The following is a 25,214-nucleotide window of genomic DNA, read 5'->3' on the forward strand; positions in this document are numbered from 1 at the left end:
AAGTAACATGCCCAGAGCGTTTCTGCACAGAGGTGATCCGGGCAGCAGCGTGAAGTATAGATTGAAGTGGGGGGAGACAGGAGGATGGGAGATCAGAGAGGAGGCTGATGCAGTAATCCAGTCAGGATAGGATGAGAGATTGAACCAGCAGGGTGGCGGTTTGGATGGAGAGAAAAAAGCGGATCTTGGCAATGTTGCAGAGGTGAGAGCAGCAGTTTTTGGTGACGGATTGGATGTGAGGGGTGAATGAGAGAGCAGAGTTGAGGATGACACCAAGGTTGCGGGCTTGTGAGATGGGAAGGATGGTAGTGCCGTCAACAGTGATGGGAAAGTCAGGGAGAGGGCAGGGTTTGGGAGGGAAGATAAGGAGTTCGGTCTTGGGCATATTGAGTTTTAGATGGTGGGCAGACATCCAGATGGAGATGTCTTGAAGGCAGGAGGAGATATGGGCCTGAAGGGAGGGAGATGGAGCAGGGGCAGAGATGTAGATTTGGGTGTCATCAGTGTAGAGATGATAGTTGAAGCCGTGGGAGTGAATGAGTTCACCAAGGGAGTAAGTGTAGATAGAGAACAGAAGGGGAACAAGAACTGACCCTTGAGGAACCCCTACAGTAAGGGGATGGGAGGGGGAGGAGGAGCCCGCAAAAGAGACTGAGAATGAGCGGCCGGAGAGATAAGAGGAGAACCGGGAGAGGACGGGGTCTGTGAAACCAAGGTTGGATAGCGTGTTGAGGAGAAGGGGGTCGTCCACAGTGTCGAAGGCAGCTGAGAGGTCGAGGAGGATTAAGATAGAGTAGGAGCCATTGGATTTGGCAAGCAGGAGGTCATTGGTGACCTTTGAGAGCCTGATAATTCCGTTGTATTGTACTCTTCCAAATGCTTAGTGTAATGCTCTGTAAGAAGTGCTCAATGAGTACCATTGATTGACGATAATTGTGGTATTTGCTGAGCGCTTACTGTTTGTCAAGCACTGTACTAAGCACTGGTAGATTTGAGATGATAATAATACTAATGATGGTATTTGTTAAGCGCTTACTAGTGCCATGCACTGTTCTAAGCTCTGGGGTAGATACAAGGTAATCAGGTTGTCTCACGTCGGGCTCATAGTCTTAATTCCCATTTTACAGATGTGGTAACTGAGGCACAGAGAAGCAACTTGGCCAAAGTCACATATCTGATAAGTGGCAGAGCCGGGATTAGAACCCACGACCTCTGAGTCCCCAGCCCTGGCTCTTGCCACTAAGCCACACTGCTTCTCTGCATCATTAAGATCATGAAGTTCTGCATGGGACTGGCAGTCTAAGTAGGAGGGAGAACGGGTATCGAATCCCCATTATGTAGATGAGGCCCAGAGAAGTTAAGTGACTTGCCTGAGGTCACACAAGAGATAAATGGTGGAGCCAGCATTAGAATCCAGGTCCTCTGACCCCTAATCCCATGCTCTTTTCCACTAGGACACCCTGCTTCTTTCTGGTTCCCTTCGTAGCCGCTGCAATCTTTTCCGGCCACATTAGCCGGCTATTTTTCAGGATTCCTTTGTAGAATGCCCAGGAAGTGGTTTGGTTGGAAATCTCCACCACTGATAGAAGAGCCCCAGCAGTCATCATCATCATCATCAATCGTATTTATTGAGCGCTTACTATGTGCAGAGCACTGTACTAAGTGCTTGGGAAGTACAAATTGGCAACATATAGAGACAGTCCCTACCCATCAGTGGGCTCACAGTCTGAAAGGGGGAGACAGAGAACAAAACCAAACATACTAACAAAATAAAATAAATAGAATAGATATGCACGAATAAAATAAATAAATCAATAAATAGAGTAATAAATGTGTACAAACATATATACATATATACAGGTGCTGTGAGGAAGGGAAGGAGGTAAGATGGGGGGATGGAGAGGGGGACGAGGGGGAGAGGAAGGAAGGGGCTCAGTCTGGGAAGGCCTCCTGGAGGAGGGGAAGGCTATGTACTTGTACTATGTACAAGTAAAATAAATAAATAAATAGAGTAATAATAGTAATATAGTAATATGTCTCTATGTGTTGCCAACTTGTACTTCCCAAGCGCTTAGTACAGTGCTCTGCACACAGTAAGCGCTCAATAAATGCAATTGATGATGATGATAGTATACTATATATACTATATAGTAATATAGTAATAGAGTCCAGCGGGGGAAGACGGACGTGCCCGGGGATAAATTAGGGAGGCAGAGCTCACGTGCGGTTACCGGGATTCGGGGGCGAAGGAGCCACCCGACCCCGGAAGAGTCCAGAGGGGGAAGATGGACGTGCCCAGGGATAAATTAGGGAGGCAGAGCTCACGTGCAGTCACCGGGATTCGGGGGCGCAGTCATCCTCTTACTTGCCGAGCTGGGACAAGAACTGGTTCCCAGAGCTGGGATCTTTCCAGTGAACCAATAATAGGGCTTACAGTTGAGGAGTTATTGGTAACTGAGCCACTGGATCATGTGGAGCCAGTTGGTGAGGGTTGGAGGCTGCTTAAAGCTTATGGATAGGGGACTAAATTTGACGTGAGGGGCCCCTGGAGCCATTTTGGGGGTCTTATAAGAAGATAGAGGCTTGGCTATACACAACTAAGATGTAAGAACATAAAACAATGCTGTTACTGGCCCAGACCACTGGTCCATTGGCCTAGTATTCTAGCTCTGAGAGTAGCAACAAAGGATGCTGGTAGAACCCTTAACGATGGTTGTTTTTCTTAACATCTATCCTTCTGGAGAAGACTGCGTGACTCATTTTCAACTCCACTTCCGTGTAAATGTGTCTACCTCCCTCTTGAACCTGCAGATACTTGTGGGCTACATAATGGCCAAATGGTTACCAGCCACTAAATGAAGAAGATTTTCCTTTTGTTTGTTTTGAATCAGCTACTTTTCAGGCTTCAGTGGTCCTCCCTTCTCGTTTTTGTGGGATTTCTTGTTTATCCCGCCCAAATCTTTTGGATTGATTTTTTTTTTTTTTGGTAATAAATTTTAGTCAAGACTCTTTCCAACCTGTCCAGGTGAGGAGCGCTAATCTTCTCAGTCTATCTGAAGACAAAATGACCTTAACCTGCCTGACCATCTTCGTTGCCCTTCTCTAAACTTTCTCTCACTCTGTGTCCTTCCTGAGACACAGTGACTGGAACTGCCCTTGGTATGCCAGAATGTGGGCATATTCATTTTTTTTTATCATGGCAAAATGATTGCGTTTAGTTTAATTTGGTTTTGTGTCCTCTGTTTTGGCAGCTTGGGGTTGTGGGCTGGTTTCTCTCCGCCCTCTGCGACCTTCAGGCCCCTGATTGGGTTGACTCCAGGGTTTTTTTGAAACTCTTGGGTCCCTTCTGCCTCCTTGGGCCCTTCCCTTCCCAGCTGCTGGGCTTCTGCAAGTTTCGAGTTTTCAGACAGGATGGAGGTTTAAATCCCTCATCCTTGGCCCTGGAGCGGCAGTGGGTCCAGGAAACGACCCCTCTCCCCGAAACCCCTCCATCACAGCAGGCCAGGTGGAATTGGTTTGTATTGTCCCCCTTCTGGTTGCCTACGTTGGCCTGGATTTGACTCCTTCCCTCCCGGAATGGGGAAGCCACAGAGGAGCTCAGCAGATTAGGCCAGTGGTAGTAATAATCATGACGATGGTATTTGCTAAGTGTTTACTACGTATCAAGCACTGTTCTAAGCACTGGGGTGGATACAAGCTAATCAGGTTGGACTCAGTCCCTGTCCTACATGGGGCTCACAGTCATAATTCCCATTTTACAGATGAGGTAACTGAGAATTGAAATGACTTTCCCAACATCCCAAAGCAGACAAGTAGTGGAGCCGGGATTAGAACCCAGCTCCTTCTGACTCCCAAGCCCATACTGTAGCCACTGGTGACCTTAAGGTAATTCCCCTTCGGGTGTTCCTCTCCAGGGTCCCTGGAAGAGGGAAGGCAGTTGGAGAGCTCTGGGAAGGTCTGTTCCACAGCTCCAACGTCCTTCCTACAATGCCCGTGCCTCTCTTCTGCCAACAGGTCTCTGCCTAAGCACGAGCGACTGGTGGATCTCCACGGCTCCGTCATCGACTACGGCTACGGGGGAGGCTCCAGCATCGCTGTCCTGCTCATCATGGAGCGGTTGCACCGGGATCTTTACACGGGGCTGAAGGTGAGAGAAAGGATCATGTCTACCCTCTGTTGTATTGTACATTTCCCAAGTGGGTAGTACAGCGCTCCGTACATAGTGCTCAGTAAATGTCGTTGATTGAGAGAGAGTTTGAGAGCCAGCAAGAGACCGACAAAAACAAAAAGGTGCAAGGGATGCGGAAGAGATGGGAACAATCCGGAATCAATTCCGAGTTTCAGAACTCAGAAACGAAGAAGGCCCCTCTCCGAGGATGCGGTGGAGAGACAGAAACAGATAGACAAAGACATACAGGTGTATGGGATGAGGAAGAGTTAGAAAAAATCCAGAAACATTTCTGAGTTGAAATGTAGCCGAGGCCTCCTAAACTCAGAGTCTCAACTTGGACAAACTTTCCCTTACACTGAATTCCCAGCTGGAGGTTCCCGTTTGTGGCATTTGGTAATGATGGGGACTCCAGGGCAGAATCCTGTTGGCCTTGGCTAGTCCCATCCTCCCTCTACGACCCCGGCGGCATTTCTTGTCATCTTCCACTTCTGCATCCCATGTGGGAACCAGCTGTGGCTCGGAGGAAGGATGGGAGCCAGCGTAAAGTACCCAGTCAAGCTTTCAATTTTTTTTCTACAAAACAACCCCCGAAAAGAAACCACGGGGGTTTTCTCGGGCTTTCCGTAGAGTCAGCTCCTTCCTCCGTCCTGAGCCTTTGAAGCTGAGGAGGGAGGCTGCCCTAGAACATCTCTCTCTCTGCTCTCCTGCAGCTTGCTATTAATATTAATAACAACAACAATAATAATACTGTGTTGACCACGTTGGGCTCTTGGGAAGGTGACTGGTCACTTGAGTGTTCTGATTGCCTCGCCCACTTCCTGGCTCTCTTCCTCCCTCTTCCTCACCTTCTGTCACTCTGGGAGGCACGCTCCATCCTTCGGGTGGGGGTCAGGGAAGGCAAGGGACCCTAATTCCCTCTCCGGCATCATCCCAGGGCCCTGTTGTTGATGACCTTGGGCTATATGACCGTCCAACCTGCTGACAAGCCACGGAGCTCATTGTGGGCAGGGAATATGTCTGTTTATTGTTGTGTTGTACTCTCCCAAGTGCTTAGTACAGTGCTCTCCACACAGTAAGCACTCAATAAATACAATGGACTCACTGACTGACTATTGCTGCACCTTGGGAGACCACCGGTTTAGGGGACTAATCTGAGCTGTTCTCTCCCAGGCCGGGCTGACCCTGGAGACGCGCCTGCAGGTTGCCCTAGATGTGGTGGAGGGAATCCGCTTTCTTCATAGTCAGGGACTCGTCCACCGTGACATCAAACTGAAAAATGTGCTGGTAAGAGATTTCTCTCCTTTCTCCACCACCCCCTGACCCCTCTCCCCACTGCTCTCACACATTAAAGAGAATTCTTGAAGCAGGTTCCAACTAGACCATTTTATGGCTGAGGGGGTAGTCTCCAAGTCTCATCGGAGGCAACACAAGACTGAACCTGTGATACTAGAAATGAGGCTAGTACTTGGCAGATGGGGGCAACCTTAATCAAATCAAGTAGTTCCACCTCATCACGGCAGCGTGGCCTAGGGGAAAGGACACGAGTGTGGGAGTCAGAAAAGAACAGGTTTCTAATCCCAGCTTCATCACGTGACTGCCATGTGGGAAACAGCATGGCTTAGTGGAAAGAGAATCGGCCTCCGAGTCAGAGGACCTGGTTTTATCCCAGTTCATTCATTCAATCGTATTTATTGAGCGCTTACTATGTGCAGAACACTGTACTAAGTGCTTGGGAAGTACAGGTCGGCAAAATATAGACATTGTCCCTCCCCAACAGCGGGCTCACAGTGTAGGAGGGGGAGACAGACAACAAAACAAAACATGTAGACAGGTGTCAAAACCGTCAGAATAGATAGTTCTACCCAGTTCTACCCTTTATCTGCTGTGTGACCTTGTACAAGTCACTTAACTTCTCTATGCCTCAGAGTTTCTTCAGTTGTAAAATGGATTAATCAGTCGATCAATTGTATTTATTGAGTGCTTAATATAGGCAGAGCAATGCACTAAGCACGGGAGAATACAGTATAACAGAGTTGGTAGATCTGTTCCCTGCTCCCAAAGAGTTTAGTGTCTAGAGGGGGTGACATTTTATTAATAAATCATATTATGGGTACGTACAAAAGTGCAGTGGGGCTGAAGGAGTGATGAATAAAGGGTACAAATCCTAGTTCAAGGGTGACATAGAAAGGAGTGGGAGAAGAGAGCTTTGTCAGGGAAGGCCTCCTGGACAAGATATGTTTTAAATAAGGCCTTGAAAGCAGGGACAGTGAGCTGTCTTTCGGATGTAAAGCGGGGAGGGAATTCCCCACCAGAGGCAAGAAGTGTGTGAGGGGTCGGTGGTGAGATAGACAAAATTGAGGTACAGTGAGTAGGTTGGTATGAGAAGAGCGAAGTTGGAAATCAGAAAGTTAAGGTAGGAAGGAACAAGGTGATTGAGTGCTTTCAAGTTGATAGCAAGGAGTTTCTGTTTGCTGCAGAGGTGGATGCACAACCACTGGATGTTTTTGAGGAATGGGGGAAACGTGGACTGAGTGGTTTTGTAGGAAAACGATCTGGGCAGCAGAGTAAAGTATGGACTAGAGAAGGGAGAGACAGGAGGCAGGCATGTCAGCAAGGAGGCTGATGCAGTTGTCAAGGCAATATAGGATAAGTGCTTGGATTTAACATAGTAGCAGTTCAGATGGAGAGGAAGAGGGTGGATTTTAGCGATGTCATGAAGGTACAGCTGACAGGATTTGCTGACAGACTGAATATGTGGGTTGAATGAGAGAGATGAGTCAAGGATAAAGCCAAGATTACGGGTTTGTGAGACAAGGAGGATTGTGATGCTGTCTACAGTGATGGAAAGTCAGGGAGAAGACGGGGTTTGGGTGAGAAGATGAGTTCCGTTTTGGATTAAATACCTAGTCTTCCCCCTGCTTAGACTGTGAGCCCCATGTGGGACAAGGACTGTGTGCAACCTTATTAACTTGTACCTACCCCAGTGCTTAGAACAGTGCTTGACACCATCGTAAGTGCTTAATAAATACCATAATATGACCTTGGGCAAGTTACTTCACTTTCACTTCAGTTTCCACATCTGTAAAATGGGAATTCAGTACCTGTACTCCCTCCCTCTTAGACTGTGGGCAAGCAGCGTGACTCAGGGGAAAGAGCCTGGGCTTTGTAGTCAGAGGTTATGGGTTCAAATCCTGACTCCACCACTTGTCAGCTGTGTCACTTTGGGCAAGTCACTTAACTTCTTGGCCTCAGTTACCTCATCTGTAAAATGGGGATTAAGACTTTGAGCCCCATGTGGGACAACCTGATCACCTTGTAACCTCCCCAGTGCTTAGAACAGTGCTTTGCATGTAGTAAGCGCTTAATAAATGCCATCATTATTATTATTAGTGCTAACCTTTTCACTGTGCCTCAGTCTCACCTATCTCACCGCCGACCCCTAGCCCACGTCCTGCTTCTGGCCAGAAACGCCCTCCCTCCTCAAATACAACAGACAGCTCTCCCAGCCTTCAAAGCCTTACTGAAGGCTCATCTCCTCCAAGAAGCCTTCCCAGACTAAGCCCCTCCTTTCCCCTTCTCCCACTCCCTTCTACGTCACCCTGACTTGCTCCCTTTTTTCTTCCCCCGTCCCAGCCCCACAGCACTTATGTCGATATATGTAATTTATTTATTTGTATTGAAGTCTGTCACCCCAGCTCTAGATGATAAGCTCGTTGAGGGTAGCGATTGTGTCTGTTTATTGCTGTATTGTACTCTCCCAAGCGCTTAGTACAGTGCTCTGCACACCGTAAGTGCTCAGTAAATACGATCGAATGAATGAATGAAAAGCTCCTTGAGGACAAGGATCATGTCTGTTAATTCTACTGTGCTCTTTTAGGCACCTAGTTCAGTGCTCTGAAAACGGTAGACACTCAGTACATACAACTTTGGTAAGAAAATGCAAAGCAGCATGGGCCCGGGAGTTGAAGGACCTGAGTTCTAATCCCAGTTCAGCCAATTGCTTGCTCTGTGACCTTGGGCAGGTCACCTAACTTCTCTGTGTCTCAGTTACCTCATCTGTTAAATGGGGATTAAATCCTCCTCCCTCCAATTTAGACTGTGAGCCCCACGTGGGACTGGGACTGTGTCCAACCTGATAAAGTTGTATCTACCCCAGCGCTGAGAACAGCACTTGACACATAAGTAAGCGTGTCTGAAATCCTCTTCTGAAGTGAAACATAATAGTAATAATAATTGTGGGCCTGTCTACTTGTTTTGTTCATTCATTCAGTCAGTCATACTTATTGAGTGCTTACTGTGTGCAGAGCACTGTACTAAGCGCTTGGAAAGTACTGTCAACCCCCTTCTAGACTGGGAGCCCGTTGGTGGGTAGGGATTGTCCCTATCTGTTGCTGAATTGTTCTTTCCAAGCACTTAGTACAGTGCTCTGCACACAGTAAGCGCTCATGAGAAGCAGTGTGGCTCAGTGGAAAAGAGCCCAGTCTTGGGAGTCAGAGGATGTGGGTTCTTATCCTGGCTCTGCCGCTTGTCTTCTCTGTGACCTTGGGCAAGCCACTTAACTTCTCTGTGCCTCAGTTACCTCATCTGTAAAATGGGGATTAAGACTAAAAGCCACACATTCATTCATTCATTCATCCATTCATTCATTCAATCGTATTTATTGAGCGCTTACTGTGTGCAGAGCAGTGTACTAAGCGCTTGGGAAGTACAAGAGACGGTCCCTACCCAACAACGGGCTCACAGTCTAGAAGGGGGAGACAGAGAACAAAACATGTGGTCAGGTGTCAAGTCATCAGAATAAATAGAAGTAAAGCTAGATGGACACATGGGACAACCTGATTACTTTGTATCTACCCCAGTGCTTAGAACAGTGCTCGGCATGTAGTAACTGCTTAACAAATACCATTATTATTACTACTATTATTATTATTATTATTAACAATAATACAAACAATTGAATGAATGAATAACCACGCCTGTCCCCATCCAGCCACAGTAGGTAGACTGAGAGCTGCAGCGATTTGGGCTGCTCAGAAAAGACAGCCTTAGAATCTCCCCTAAAATGTTCTAGCCACGTCTAAAAGGCTGCAGGTAGCAGGCTGACCATCCCTGGTGATCTTGACCTAATCTGTGTGATTTATCCGTAGCCGAGGCCAGTTTAGGCCAAGTCCGTGCTCTAGCTCAGTCCTCTCTGGGTGTCCTCTCTGTGTCCTGGTCAGCAGAGACTGACCTCTGAGGCACATCTGCCAGTATCCCTCAGTGAAGGTGCCATATCTCACTAACAAAGCCACCTGGATAAAGTTGGAAGCAAAGTCCTCAAGGTTGCCTGAACTGGAGACATCAGTAGAAGTCTGATAATAATAGTTGTGGTATTTGTTAAGCACTTACTATGTGCCAGGCACTGTACTAAGCGCTGGGGTGGCTACAGACAGATCGGGTCTGACACAGTCTCTTTCCCCCTTGGGGCTCACAGTTTTAATCCCCATTTTTCAGGTGCGGTAACTGAGGCACAGAGAAGTGAAGTGTCTTTCATTCATTCATTCAATCGTATTTATCGAGTGCTTACTGTGTGCAGAGCACTGTACTAAGGGCTTGGGAAGTACAAGTTGGCAACATATAGAGACGGTCCCTACCCAACAGTGGGCTCACAGTCTAGAAGGGGGAGACAGACAACAAAACAAAACATGTGGTCAGGTGTCAAGTCATCAGAATATATAGAAGTAAAGCTAGATGGACATCACTGACAAAATAAATAGAATAGTAAATATGTACAAGTAAAATAAATAGAGTAATAAATCTGTACAAACATATACAGACATAATCTGTACAAACATAAATCTGTACAAACATAGAGAAGCAGCGTGGCTCAGTGGAAAGAGCGCCGGCTTTGGAGTCAGAGGTCATGGGTTCGAATCCCGGCTCCGCCAACTGTCAGCTGTGTTACTTTGGGCAAGTCACTTCACTTCTCTGTGCCTCAGTTACCTCATCTATAAAACGGGGATTAAAAACTGTGAGCCCCCCATGGGACAACCTGATCACCTTGTAACCTCCCCAGCGCTTAGAACAGTGCTTTGCACATAGTAAGCGCTTAATAAATGCCATCATCATCATCATATATACAGGTGCTGTGCGGGGAAGGAGGTAGGGTAGGGGGGATGGGGAGGGGGAGAGGAAAAAGGGGGCTCAGTCTGGGAAGGCCTCCTGGAGGAGATGAGCTCTCAGTAGGGCTTTGAAGGGAGGAGGAGAGCTAGCTTGGCGGATGGGCAGAGGGAGGGCATTCCAGGCCCGGGGGAGGACGTGGGCCGGAGGGCGATGGTGGGACAGGCGAGAACGAGGCACGGAGAGGAGATTAGCGGCAGAGGAGCGGAGGGTGCGGACTGGGCTGTAGAAGGAGAGAAGGGAGGTGAGGTAGGAGGGGGCGAGGTGATGGACAGCCTGGAAGCCCAGGGTGAGGAGTTTTTGCTTGATGTGTAGATTGACTGGTAGCCACTGGAGATTTTTGAGGAGGGGAGTAACATGCCCAGAGCGTTTCTGCACAAAGATGATCCGGGCAGCAGCGTGAAGTATAGCCTGAAGTGGGGAGAGACAGGAGGATGGGAGATCAGAGAGGAGGCAGATGCAGTAATCCAGTCGGGATAGGATGAGAGATTGAACCAGCAAGGTAGCGGTTTGGATGGAGAGGAAAGGGCGGATCTTGGCGATGTTGCGGAGGTGAGACCGGCAGGTTTTGGCAATGGATTAGATGTGAGGGGTGAACGAAAGAGGAGAGTCAAGGATGACACCAAGGTTGTGGGCTTGTGAGACGGGAAGGATGGTAGTGCCATCTACACTGACGGGAAAGTCAGGGAGAGGGCAGGGTTTGGGAGGGAAGATAAGGAGTTCGGCCTTGGACATATTGAGTTTCAGATGGTGGGCAGACATCCAGATGGAGATGTCCTGAGGACAGGAGGAGACCCGAGCCTGAAGGGAGGGAAAGAGAGCAGGGGCAGAGGTGTAGATTTGGGTGTCATCAGCGGAGAGATGATAGTTGAAGCCATGGGAGTGAATTGAGTTCACCAAGGGAGTGAGTGTAGATAGAGAACAGAAGGGGACCAAAAACTGACCCTTGAGGAACCCCTACAGTAAGGGGATGGGAGGGGGAGGAGGAGCCTGCAAAAGAGACTGAGAATGAGCAGCTGGAGAGATAAGAGGAGAACCAGGAGAGGACAGAGTCTGTGAAGCCAAGGTTGGATAGCGTGTTGAGGAGAAAGGGGTGGTCGACAGTGTCGAAGGCAGCTGAGAGGTCGAGGAGGACTAGGATAGAGTAGGAGCCATTGGATTTGGCAAGCAGAAGGTCATTGGTTACCTTTGAGAGGGCAGTTTCCGTGGAATGTAGGGGACGGAAGCCAGATTGGAGGGAGTCGAGGAAAGAGTTGGCGTTGAGGAATTGGAGAAAGCAGGTGTAGACGACTCATTCAAGGAGTTTGGAAAGGAATGGTAGGAGAGAGATAGGGCCCAAGGTCACACAGCAGACAAATGGCAGATCCAGGATTAGAACCCAGGTCCTTATGACTCCCTGGCTCTTGTGCTACCCAATAGGCAACAAATTATAGGTTTCTCTGAGCTTTGGTCCTTCCTTAAGAATTTTCAAACGTTAGAAAGCAGAGTCCAGGTACCGTGTGTCCCCAAGCTGCCCTCTGTCCCATGCATCTATCTGTCTGTTGTGGTCCTCAGACTGGGGGAAGAGAGGGAAGCCCATCCAGCCGGTCCCACAGAAATACATCTTATCAATCAATCAATCAATCAGTGGTATTTACTGTGCAATTGTACAAACACTTGGGAGAGGACACTATAGCAGCCTGGTAAACAAGTCCCTGGCTCACGACAAGTTTATGGTCTAGAAGGTTAGACAGACATTAACATATATAAATTATGGATATGTACATAAGTGCCATGGGACTGAGGGAAAGATGAGCTACTGGATGTGACCTAGTGGCCAGTGACTTTCATTGGTTTGTCAGAGTCCAGCTACTTAGTATCATTTACTGCTGTTGTATGTGTGCTGTGTGCTAAGCACTGGGGTAGATCCATGCTAATCAGTTTAGATCCAATCCCTCTCTCATGTGGGGCTTACAGAACAGGTTGTTTAATCCTCATTTTAAAGCTGAGGAAAACGAGGCACAGAGAAATTAAGTGGCTTGCCCCAGGCCACACAGCAGTCCAGTGATGGTCTGGGATTGGAGCCCAGGTCCTCTGACGGACTCTCAGAAGCCGCCTCCGCTACTTCCATGGGAACCCGTTGGATCATGTTAGGTGAGATGGGTAGATATGGGGATGGTTGGTGACCGCTGAATTTCTTTTCTCCACAGCTGGACAAACAGAACCGAGCCAAGATCACAGACCTGGGTTTCTGTAAACCAGAGGCCATGATGTCCGGCAGCATCGTGGGAACCCCGATTCACATGGCCCCAGAGCTCTTCACAGGTGCAGGAGGAGGCGGGGATGGGGAAGGGAAATTGGCAACTAAGGTCTGGGCTCTCTCTGGGGATTTCCCTCTGAGACTCCCTATGAGGGAATTCACTCTGCTCGGAGGGTCAGGTATTCTCGGGCTAAGATGACCGGCCACGAATCACTTGCCCGAAATTGGGTTTTTGGGAAGGGAGCTGGACTTCAGGGTAAGAGAACATTCCAGAGCCAGGACTCCCGGATGTAGGCCCAGCTTGCAATATCCTTGACTAAGTCACTCAACAGCTGAGCCCCTGGTTCTCTTAGTCATATGGGAGATATTCTACTCTGTTGGCCATTTGCTTGGCCTTGGGAGGTGCTGGTGAAATGGACATACCTGCTTCTGAAGAACTGCTTGAGTTCTGCCTCCCTGGACCTGCTTCTAGACAGGGCTCTGTCAGCTTGTTTCAAATGGCAGCCAACCTAGTGACTCCTGACTGGGGAGGGAAGACTTTTCCTTCCGTATTCAAAAATGAAAAGATGAGCTGCTTGCTTGTCTCCCCTCCTTGTAGTTCACATCAGCCCTGTGAAGGGATAACCAGGGGCAGAGCTGATGTCTCTAACTCTCAAGTACTCAGGACAGCACTCTCTCCAGAGTTAAGTGCTCAATAAGTACCGTTGTCCCCCCTGATTCGTTTGAATCAGAAGGGGTACATTTCTTGGGATGGTTGGGTTGGGGTCATCAGCTCTGGGCTCCTGGTGAGTGGAGCCCGGGATTCCAAGTGGGTGAGATGGGGTGGAATTGCTTCTCCAGCTGTTGTCCTTCCCCCTTTCCCTGCAGGAAAGTACGATAACTCCGTGGACGTCTACGCTTTTGGGATCCTATTCTGGTATATCTGCTCGGGCTCTGTCAAGCTCCCAGAGGCGTTTGAGAGGTGCGCCAGCAAGGACCATCTCTGGAATAACGTACGAAGAGGTATATTTGCTGTGGAGACCCCGGCCACTACCCCCATCCCCTGCTGTCCGGCAGAGGGGTCAAAATTGAGCTCTTTTATGAGGAGTTTCACTCCAGCGTCACCATCCCCACCCTGCTGAAAGAGCCTTTGTATAATGGGTGAGAAATCAGAGTCCTTAGGCCCCAAAGGACCTTTAAAGATTAGTTGGTCTGCGTCACCACTCCCAACTGAGTCTGCACTTCCCCATCCCAGGACAAGGGTGATTTATTCTTTTCATGACAAAAAAATCCCCGGGAAAGGCAGTTCCACTACTGCTTCTGGGTTTTTTTTTCTTATGGTGTTAAGTGCTTATTATGTGTCAAACACTGTTCTAAGCACTGGGTTAGATACAAGTGAATCAGGTTGCACACAGCCCCTGTCCCTAACGGGGCTCACAGTCTAAGGAGGGATAACAGTAGAACTGAGGAAAAGAAAAGTTAAATGAATCGCCCAAGGTCACACAGCAAGCATGTGGCAGAGCTGGGATTAGAACCCAGGTCCTCTGCCTCCCGGGACCATGCTCTTTCCACTAGGCCAAGGAGCTTCTCCTCCCAACATCTCCTTTATTTTAGGGACGTTCTTTTCCATGGCAAACCCCAAAATCTCTCCTGCTGCTATAGTTTATCATCTCAACCCCTATGGAGCCCATGGGAGCTGAGAACACGAGGTCTTTGGTTTCAGTGGTGAAGCTTCCCTGGCCTCCTCCCCAAACTAACCGACCAGTGATCCTTCCTTATCTCCAGGTGCCCGTCCCGAGCGTCTCCCGGTGTTCGACGAGGAATGCTGGCAACTGATGGAGGCCTGTTGGGATGGGGACCCTTCCCAGCGGCCCCTCCTGGGCATTGTCCAACCCATGCTTCAGGGCATCATGGACCGGCTGTGCAATTCCACCTCAGAGCGATCGGGCAGGGGGCTGGACGACTCGACTTGAGAGCGCGGAAGGACCTCTCCCTTTTTCTTTCACACGCTCTTTTTTTTTTTTCTGGTCACGGAGAGATATCGATCCCCTTAAAAGCTGCAGAGGGCTCCCAGGGGAATCGTTTTTTTCTGGGGAACTCAGGTCCACCTGGAGACCGCCCAGAGGAATGGTGAGGAGCTGAACAACTGCCCCACCCTCACTGTCCCCTTGGGAAAAGACGCCCCAGATCCAGGGGCAAAGCCAAAAAGCGGGAGAGACCCCCACCCCACCCCACCCTGCAAGGCTGGGGACTGTCGGGGAACCCCTCCGCAAGCACCCCCGGCCTCCAGGAACCACAGCCGAAGCCCCCATTGGGATGACATCGTGCCAGGAGTTCCAAGAACCGCTTCTGCCGCCGTCGCCACCGCTACAAACTAGGCAAAATCTAGGTCAGGCCAACCCTCGGAACGGCAAATGTGGGCGAGGGGATGATGGGAGAGGGCTCAGAGAGAAGCCGAAGTGACTTTGGCCCAGCTGATGCCTGCAGGCCACAAGCCAGGCCTCTTGGGCTCCTTTGGCAGGATGCTTTGGGTGGTGAGGTGGCTGCAAACCAAGCCAACACTGCCCCTCCTCACAGCAAGCTCTCGGCATGTTTACATTTCCCTAGGATGTGCGGATGCACGTTTCGCAGCGGGGAGGGGTTCCCGGTTACATAGCCCAGTGACAAAGAAAACTGACGGAATAAGCTATTGGATTTTGAGTAATTACTAACCCCAAAGTCCACAACTCCTGCACGTGACATCTCCCCTTTTCTGGAATCTTGGGTGTGGGGAGGAGGATCGATGATGGGACTGTCTGAGCAGGCCTGGCCTACCGTGACGGTGTTTGCGGGAGAAACCCTCTCTTCCCCCAAGGGCACGTGGGATGGGAAAAGCACTCAGGAGGTCATTAGCGAAGACCCAGTTGACCGTTATCCAGGGCCACCGAGAAGACTCCGATTCATTTTTAAAACTTTAAAAAAAAATCCCGTTCCTTACGTTTGAACCGAACGCACTGACATTTTTAAACTCTGCTAGCTTTTTAACGATGCCGTTAGTCCTTTTTCGCCTTTTCTTTCTATTTTTAAGAGTCAGGAAGAACAAAAAAAAGAGCAGATGGGAGAGAAAACAAGACTGTGTAGTTGTCTGTCAGTCCAGGGGAGTCTCCTTCCCCTTTGATGGGTGAGTAGGGACAGGATGGGCTGGAATTGAGGTGATTCCAAGTGAGTGCTTGTTCCATGGTGTCAGTCGGCGGGGACGAGGGAACCCGTTCCCCCTTCATCTTGGCTCTCCAACCTCACCCGTGTTGGTTTCTAAGCATGCGGGACATGGCGATTCCCTGGTCCCCAGTACCATGAGGTAACTAATGGTTCTGCTGTCCACCGATCTCCCTGGGAGGTGTCCACAATGCTGGGGGCCGGGGGGCAAAGTTGATGTTGCTTTGGCCCTTGTAATCAGCCAGGCGCTCCAAAGGCCTGGTGACCACCCCTCCGGCGACCTCCGGAATGTTAACTTGCAACCAAGGATGAGATCCAGAGACTTTTAAGGTGGCTTATTCAGGCCCAGTTGGTCTCTTGAGCTGCTCCCCAAATTGCTTTGAAGAACCCCCTGCCTCAGAGACCCCCATTTGATGCACGTTTGAAATGGACAGCTGGCGGCACTTCCACCCCGTGGTCTTATTGTCGAGGGGCACCCGCCCATCCGGAAAAGGATGTTGACATCTTTCCTCCAGTTAGGCCCATGGTGAGGAAATATCCCACTGCCATCTTTGTCCGTGCCCCTCCTGTCGTGCCAGTATTAACTAGTTTCTTTCTTGTGCATAATTCTAGTGCGGAGAGCTTGCTATTAAATTTGAAAAGGTGAGGTCTAGCTTTTTTCTTTGGCTTATCTCACCTTTTGGATAGGGAGAGGGTAGGATATGAAGGCAGAAACAATGATTAAATCAAAAGGAAACAATCTGTTTGGAGCTTAAAGCCTAGTTTTGTATTGTTTCCTCACCTAGGCATTCCCTGACTTTTTAACCCTTTTAATAGTCCTTGTGGCCCAAAATCTCCTGTAAATCTCAAGACTGTTCCGTGATCACAGCTCAGAGCTCCGTGTGCTTTGGTAGCCAAAGCTCACAATCGTATTCACACCCTCAAAACTGATATTTTTGGGATGCGGGATGGGAGTGAGGAGAGGGTAAGGGGAGCTTGTTGACCTGATTCCTGTGGGTCTGGTCTTTCAGTAGGTGTCAGTGCCCTGACCAACTTCAAGGAAGTATTTCTTCATTCTCATTGAAAATAATAACACTGAGAAAAGCAAAGAGTAATCTGAAAGTCCCTTTCCAGACAAAGTCCACGTTTGGGTCCTTTGGGGATGATTTTAAATTCCTAGCCGTCTAGAATGCAGGAATGAATGTGTATAAGTGTTTCTGTCGTATAACCTCATTAGCTGATCCTGCTGTGTCGGCTTCCTCTTTCTCGGATACTTTGAGCTCTAGGCATGCCACGAAGCCTACTGTACTGTAAAATCATTTAGAAGACACTAGATTGTTTCAGTGACTTCTCCTCCTGACTCTCCAGTTGAAAGAACTCAGTGAGGTTCCCTGAAGGCTTTAGGTCCTGCCCTCCTTTATACTGGGGTCAGGGAGGAGCAAGGGCAGGGGAGTATGTGGGAGAGTGGGCTGGCTCTCACCACTGCTCTGCTCTGCCGTCTTCTAAACACCAAAGCCAGGCCAGGCTCCAGCCTGGGCCCTGGGGCTTGACGTTTCTCAGAAGCACTTGAAATGCCAGACTCCCTGTTGGCTTCAGAAATGTGGGCACCCTCCCCTCGCTCCCCTTAGCCTCTGGCGCCCAGGCTTTGGCAGAGAGGAGATTGGGTTTGGGGGCCCTGGATCGAAAGCCCTTCTGCCTCACTTCCAGAGTGCACTATGTGAGCCGGGGTGGACCAGATTGCCGTGATTTGAGGAGCGGTGGTAGCGGAGGCTTCTGGAGGATACCCTCCTCCTTCTTCCCCAGGGGGACACGGGCTGGACCTGGAAGGGGAGTATCTTTTATGCAAACCTCTCGCCTCGTTTCAGCTTATCGTCCTGGGACGGTGATCTGGGATCAGAGGAGCGGTCACTACGGCCCCTTTGGGGAGCGGAAGATTCTGGGGAACCAGGACCCAAAGAGCAGCGACAGCCCGTCTGGTTCTCTCAAAACACTACTTGGGCTCAAAGTCAGCTCGAAAGTGCATTCCCCGTAATGGGAGATTAAAAACACAGGCCGGGTCCGGCTCTCGGGGGCCTTTTGGATGCTTTCCGGAATGGCTGTAGTTAGCAGGGGTGACTCTCAAAGACTTTCGGGGGCAGAGGCTTTTTGTCCTGGGAGGTGAATTGTTGGGAGCCTTCTAGGCAAGGCAGGGAAGAGATATACATGTGAGTAGGGGAGGGGGTGCCAGCCAGTTTTCCTCATGGAAAACTGCCAGTGCTAGTGCCCATCCCTCGACGGGTTGATCTGGGTTCCTCTTAGAAACCAAAGGGGAACCACTTCCCCGGGGCTCGTCTGGCCTACTGATGCTCTTCTTGCCTTTCTTTGAAAGCACCTGGGGTTGGAGTTTACACATGGTGATGCCCAAATGCCCTAGTCTTTGCGAAGCTGGGCAGCACTGAGGGAATAGGTGGCACTCCTGTCCTCTCGATCATTGTGTGATTTCACATCTGGATTTTCTGGGAAATTGATTTCCATCGTTCCCCGAAACAGAGTTTTATTGCTCTAATGCGCTCCGTTGTGTGTGCGTGTGTGTGTTTGTGTGTGTGTGTAAGTGTGTAGGGGAGGCGAGAGGAATCTGCGTTGAAAACTCCTTCAGGAGTTAAAATAGCACTACTGTTCTTAAAGAGTTTCATTTTTGAACATTCAGAGCTTTATTTACTTCCAATCAAATTGGGGCTGGTGTGGGTGGGAGGGGAAGGGCCAGCAGAGCCCAGGCACCTGGTATAGGGGTGAGTGGTGGAAGACAGTAAATGCACAGTTGGACCAGATGGCTTGTTGTGTGGCCTTTTTAGTTTGCCTAAAGAGACTGCTCTTTTAAAAAAAAAAATTTTTTTTTCAAACGCGGGTGTTGTACTACAGTGTTAAAGAAAAATGGAACCAACTTACTAAGTGTGTGGGATAAAAGTGCAATAACAAATGAAAATTCCTTTGGAACAAACTTGGATCCTTCTTCTCTCTTCCCCTTTGTGCTACAAGGCGGCTCTTTCTATAATTACCGCAGGGCCATATTATGTGTGTGTATTTTTAAGAGACGCGACTGTGGGTTGCGACTTCTTTCCCCGTCATTTTGAATGGTTGGGCTTGGTTTTTATAAAATATTATGTATAATTGTTAGGATGCACAGGACCCCCCCCCCACCACCATGTGCTGTATAATAAAGATCACATTAACGTTTTATGTTGGTTTGTGTCAGACCCTTAATGGTGGGATTTATTAGGCACTTACTGTTGGGTAAGGACTGTCTCTATATGTTGCCAATTTGTACTTCCCAAGCGCTTAGTACAGTGCTCTGCACATAGTAAGCGCTCAATAAATACGATTGATGATGATGATGATGCTAAGTGCACTGAGGTTGACACAGTCTCCACCCTACCTGAGGCTCGCAGTCTGGGAGGGAGGAAGAACAGATATTTTAACCACTTTTTTACAGATGAGGAAACCGAGGCCCAGAAAAGTGAAGTGACTCGTCCAAGGTGTCACAACAGGCGTCTGGCAGAGTTGTGACTAATAATAATAATAATGATAATTGGGGTATTTGTTAAGCGCTTACTATGTACCAAGCATTGTACTAAGTGCTGGGGTAGAGACAAGATAATCAGACCCCACATGGTGCTCACAGTCTAAATAGGAGGGAGAACAGGTATTGAATTCCCACTTTGCAGATGAGGGAAACTGAGGCACAGGGAAGTGAAGTGACTTGCCCAAGTCAGGTCCCCCGACTCCCAGTCCCGTGCTCTTTCTACTAGGCCGCGCTGCCACGTCTGTCTCGGATTTGCTGCACTGTCACGGCTCACGCCCCCGAGTTCGAGAGTAGAGCAGCCCCTTTTGGCAGTAGCTTCACTCAGCCCTTTCGTCCCTGACCTCAGGGATTTGATAATTATTTGTTAAATGATAACTGTGGTATTTGTTAAGCGCTTACCGTTTGCCAGGTACTGTACTAAGCGCTGGGGTGGACACGAGCAAATCGGGTTGGACACAGTCCCTGTCCCACATGGGGCTCCCAATCTTAATCCCCATTTTCCAGAGGAGGTAACTGAGGCCCAGAGAAGTGAGGTGACTTGCCCAAGGTCACATAGCAGACATGTGGCGGAGCCGGGATTAGAACCCGGGATCTTTTGACTGTCAGGCCCGTGCTCTATCCAGTGTGCCGCGTAAAGTGGGGAAGGGGGGACCAAACGACTGGGAGAGCCGCCGGACCGGATTGCCGTAGGCCGAGAAGGAGCCATGACGAGCCAGGCCTCACCAAGGGTGTGGACAAAGGCCGAGTACTCCGCTAGGTGCTTAGTACGCTGCCCAGGAAGGGCTCAATAAATACCATTGATTGATTGTCGGGCACACGGCGTAGATACAAGATAAGCAGTCCTGCTCTGGTCAGGGCCCGCGTTCGAGAGCGGATCTTGTTGCTACCCGCAGGGAGTTCACAGTCTGACCGGAGGCCATTCAGATTTTCGGGTGTTCCACATCACAGTGTCCAGGCGGGACCTGGAACGCCAGGAATGCTGGAGGAATGAGTCGTGGATTGGGCTGGTGAGTTGGAAAGGGGATGAGGTGAATCATGAGGTGAGGCTGGAGAAGCAGCATTGCATAGCGGATAGAGCATGGGCCTCGGAGTATGAAGGCCATGGGTTCTAATCCTGCTCTGCCATTTGCTGTGTGGCTTTGGGCAAGTCACTTCACTTTTCTGTGCCCCAGTGACCTCATCTGTAAAATGGGAACTGAGACCGCGAGCCCCATGTGGGACAGGGACCGTGTCCAATCCGCTTTGCCTGTATTCACCCCAATGCTTAGAACAGTGCCTGACCCAGAGTTTGCACTTAACAAAAACCGTAATTATTACTATTATTAATAAGGTGCTCTTTCTAGCAGGGAGGGGGGCCCACTGCTAAAGGAAAGTTTGGACAAAGGCGTGGAGGATGAGGGAGGCCTGATGGCTTTAAAGGGCAAATTGGCTTTTTTGGGGGGGTGAGGGTCAATTGCTGTGCATTGAAACTGGGGGGAGTTGATGGGCTAAATCCCTCCCGCAGCCCCCACCAAATATCCAGAAGCTGAAATGCCTCCTCGAATTCTTAGCCATGTGACGGGTTCTTTCCCAGTCCTCGTGGTTTGTGATCCCCTCAGCTGAGCGGCGGGATGGGGGCGAGAGAAACGCCGCCAGCCAAGTTATCAGAGCTGCATTCTCTTTTTCCCCTCCTCAGCGCGTGGTGCCCCTTCCGTCCCGTGGCCGTCTCCCTCCCCGTCACAAGCGCTGCCGTTGTTCCCGAGCGTGTGAATGCTCTCCCTGGGTCTCCCCTGGGCTAATTCCCAGCCTTGGGATGGAGCTGGCCGACCCGCCCTCTGTCACCGTGGCACTGGGGGTGGCAGGGTGGGGGGATAGCTGGAATCCGGCTCCCACTGATAGCGAGCCCCCGAAGGCGAGGCCGCGGACACCCCAGGCCGGGCAGCGGCTCGATCAGCGACACGAGAGGGTGAGGGCAGGGATCGGGCCTACCGACTCGGTTATTATTATTATTATGGTATTTGTTAAGCACTTAATATGTGCCAGGCACTGTATTAAGCACTGGGGTGGATACAAGCAAATCGCGTTGGACACAGCCCTACCGACTCGGTTATTATTATTATGGTACTTGTTAAGCACTTAATATGTGCCAGGGACTGTACTAAGCGCTGGGGTGGATACAAGCAAATCACATTGGACACAGGCCTACCGACTCGGTTATTATTATTATGGTATTTGTTAAGCACTTAATACATGCCAGGCACTGTACTACGCGCTGGGGTGGATATAAGCAAATCGCATTGGACACAGTCCCTGTCCCATGTGGGGCTCACGGTTGTTTCGTGCTCTCTCGAGCTCTTTCATTCATTCATCATCAATCGTATTTATTGAGCGCTTACTATGTGCAGAGCACTGTACTAAGCGCTTGGGAAGTACAAATTGGCAACATATAGAGTCCCTACCCAACAGTGGGCTCACAGTCTAAAAGACTCGCATTTACTGAGCGCTTACTGTGCGCAGAGCACTGTCCTAAGCGCTTGGGAAGTACAAATCGGCAACATATAGAGATGGTCCCTACCCAACAACGGGCTCACAGTCTGGAAAGGGGAGACAGATGACAAAACAAAACATAGGCAGGTGTCAAAATCGTCAGAACAAATAGAATTAAAGCTATACACATATAGCTTAGTACTGTGCTCCGCACACGGGAAGTGCTTAATAATTATCGATTGATTGATTGATTAGTTCCACCCAGAACTCATCAGTAGTTGTTGGAGATTTCAGACCGGTGAGTCAGCAGGTCACGCAAAGGCCAGGTTCATTCATTCATTCATTCAATCGTATTTATTGAGGGCTTACTGTGTGCAGAGCACTGTACTAAGCGCTTGGGAAGTACAAGTTGGCAACATATAGAGACCCAACAGCGGGCTTACAGTCTAGAAGGGGGAGACAGAGAACAAAACAAATTAACAAAATAAAATAAATAGAATAAATATGTACAAATAAAATAGAGTAATAAATACGTACAAACATATATACATATATACAGGTGGTGTGGGGAGGGGAAGGAGGTAAGGAGGGAGGAGGGGGAGAGGAAGAAGGGGGCTCAGTTTGGGTCAGGTTGGGCCATCAGGGAGACAGAAAGTATTGGACTCAGAGTTGTAGAATACTACTACTACTACTAATGATGATGATGGTATTTGTTAAGTGCTTCTTATGTGCCTTGGAGCTGTAGAATAATACTAATTCATTCATTCATTCATTCAATCGTATTTATTGAGCGCTTACTAATAATAACGACGATGATGGTATTTGTTAAGTGCTTATTACGTGCCAAGCACTGTTCTAAGCGCTGGGATATAATACAAGGTGATCAGGTTGTCCCACGTGGGGCTCCCAGTCATCATCCCCATTTTCCAGATGAAGGAACTGAGGCCCAGAGTAGTGACTTGCCCAAAGTCACCCAGCTGACAAGTGGCGGAGCCCGGATTAGAACCCACATCCTCTGACTCCCAAGCCCGGCCTCTTTCCACGGAGCCCCGCTGCTTCTGCAAGGTGGCCTAGTGCTTGCCTGAGAGTCAGGATACTTGGGTTCTAATCCTGCCCCCAACCCTTTTATTTTAATATAAAATTTGTTAAAAGAGAAGCAGCGTGGTTCAGTGGAATGAGCCCGGGCTTTGGAGTCAATCAATCAAGCAATCAATCGTATTTATTGAGCGCTTACTGTGTGCAGAGCACTGTACTAAGCGCTTGGGAAGTACAAGTTGGCAACATATAGAGACAGTCCCTACCCAACAGTGGGCTCACAGTCTAAAAGGGCGAGACAGAGGACAAAACCAAACATACTAACAAAATAAAATAAATAGAATAGATATGTACAAGTAAAATAGAGTAGTAAATATGTACAAACATATACACATATATACAGGTGCTGTGGGGAAGGGAAGGAGGTAAGATGGGGGGGATGGAGAGGGGGGCGAGGGGGAGAGGAAGGAAGGGGCTCAGTCTGGGAAGGCCTCCTGGGAGTCATTCATTCATTCATGCAATCGTATTTATTGAGCACTTACTGTGTGCAGAGCACTGTACTAAGCGCTTGGGAAGTCCAAGTTGGCAACATATAGAGACAGTCCCTACCCAACAGTGGGCTCACAGTCTAAAAGGGGGAGACAGAGAACAAAACCAAACATACTAACAAAATAAAATAAATAGAATAGATATGTACAAGTAGACCACGTCCCTGCAATCTCTCCATCCCCCTGGCAACGGCAGGCCCCGCCCCTGACAACCATAGGCCCCTCCCCGTTTGACCTGTAGACTACGGAGGAGCAGCGTGGCTCAGTGGAAAGAGCACGGGCTTTGGAATCAGAGTTCATGGGTTCCAATCCCGGCTCTGCCAATTGTCAGCTGGGTGACTTGGGGCACGTCACTTAACTTCTCTGTGCCTCAGTTCCCCCATCTGTAAAATGGTGGTTAATCAATCAATCAATCAATCGTATTTATTGAGCGCTTACTATGTGCAGAGCACTGTACTAAGCGCTTGGGAAGTACAAATTGGCAACACATAGAGACAGTCCCTAAGACTAAGACTAAGACAGTCCCTAAGACTAAGACTGGGAAGGCCTCCTTAAGACTGTGAGCCCCCCGTGGGACAACCTGATCACCTTGTAACCTCCCCAGCGCTTAGAACAGCGCTTTGCACATAGTAAGCGCTGAACAAATACCATCATCATCATTATTATTATTAAGCGCTGGGAAGTACAAATTGGCAACGTATAGAGACAGTCCCTACCCAACAGTGGGCTCACAGTCTAAAAGGGGGAGACAGAGAACAAAACCAACCATACTGACAAAATAAAATAAATAGATATGTACAAGTAGACTGCGTCCCTTCAACCTCTCGATCCCCCCGGCAACGGCAGGCCCCGCCCCTGACAGCCGTAGGCCACGCCCCATTTGACCTACAGAGTACGCGCCGTCAATCTCTAGATCTCCTAGGCAACGGTAGTCCCCGCCCCCTGACAACGACAGGGCCCCGCCCCTTCCATCTCCGGGGCCGTCCCCTTGACAACGGCAGGCCCCGCCCCCTCAACCGCTAGATCTCCCTGGCAACGGTAGGCCCCGCCCCCTCAACCGCTAGATCTCCCTGGCAACGGTAGGCCCCGCCCTCTCAATCTCTAGATCTCCCTGACAACGGCAGGCCCCGCCCCTTCACCCTGGGGCCGTCCCCCTGACAACGGCAGGCCCCGCCCTCTCAACCTCTAGATCTCCCTGGCAACGGTAGGCCCCGCCCCCTCAATCTCTAGATCTCCCTGACAACGGCAGGCCCCGCCCCTTCACCCTGGGGCCGTCCCCCTGACAACGGCAGGCCCCGCCCTCTCAACCTCTAGATCCCCCGGCAACGGTAGGCCCCGCCCTCTCAATCTCTAGATCTCCCTGACAACGGCAGGAGGCCCCGCCCCTTCACCCTGGGGCCGTCCCCCTGACAACGGCAGGCCCCGCCCTGTCAATCTCTAGATCTCCCTGACAACGGCAGGAGGCCCCGCCCCTTCACCCTGGGGCCGTCCCCGTGACAACAGCAGGCCCCGCCCCCTTGGTGGCCGTTGTGTAGCCCCGCCCACCTCGGGGCCCTTCCCTCCGAGGGTGTCCGTCCTCGGCGCCGCCCGACTGGGCAGCCCGGGCCGGTCCGGTCCGGCGGGATCCGGCTCGTCGCGGACTGTCCTCCGACGGAGGGGAGGCCGCGGTCCTGGCGGGCGAGCGCGGGGCAACAGGCGCGGCAAGGGGCAGCGGCGGCGGCGCGCATGCGCGGGGGCCTTCCGGATAGCGCGGCGGCGGGGAGCGCTCAGCGGGGGCGGCGGCGGCGCGCATGCGCGGGGGCCTCCCGGATAGCGCGGCGGCGGGGAGCGCTAAGCGGGGGCGGCGCGCATGCGCGGGGGCCTCCCGGATAGCGCGGCGCCGGG

General features: G+C 50.2%; 1 protein-coding gene across 1 annotated transcript in view; it reads left to right on the forward strand.

Annotated features, from left to right (window-relative positions):
• Positions 1–18,936, forward strand: part of DSTYK (dual serine/threonine and tyrosine protein kinase) — a 99,169-nt gene extending 80,233 nt beyond the window's left edge. The window contains exons 9-13 of the mRNA XM_038748767.1: positions 4,015–4,147; positions 5,342–5,455; positions 12,520–12,634; positions 13,437–13,571; positions 14,334–18,936. Of these exons, the coding sequence (XP_038604695.1) occupies positions 4,015–4,147; positions 5,342–5,455; positions 12,520–12,634; positions 13,437–13,571; positions 14,334–14,521 (685 nt within the window). The 3' untranslated portion in view covers positions 14,522–18,936. The remainder of the gene's footprint in view (positions 1–4,014; positions 4,148–5,341; positions 5,456–12,519; positions 12,635–13,436; positions 13,572–14,333) is intronic.
• The last annotated feature ends 6,278 nt before the right edge of the window (positions 18,937–25,214 follow it).

This window comes from Tachyglossus aculeatus, chromosome 7, assembly GCF_015852505.1.
Source record: "Tachyglossus aculeatus isolate mTacAcu1 chromosome 7, mTacAcu1.pri, whole genome shotgun sequence".
NCBI lineage: Eukaryota > Metazoa > Chordata > Mammalia > Monotremata > Tachyglossidae > Tachyglossus > Tachyglossus aculeatus.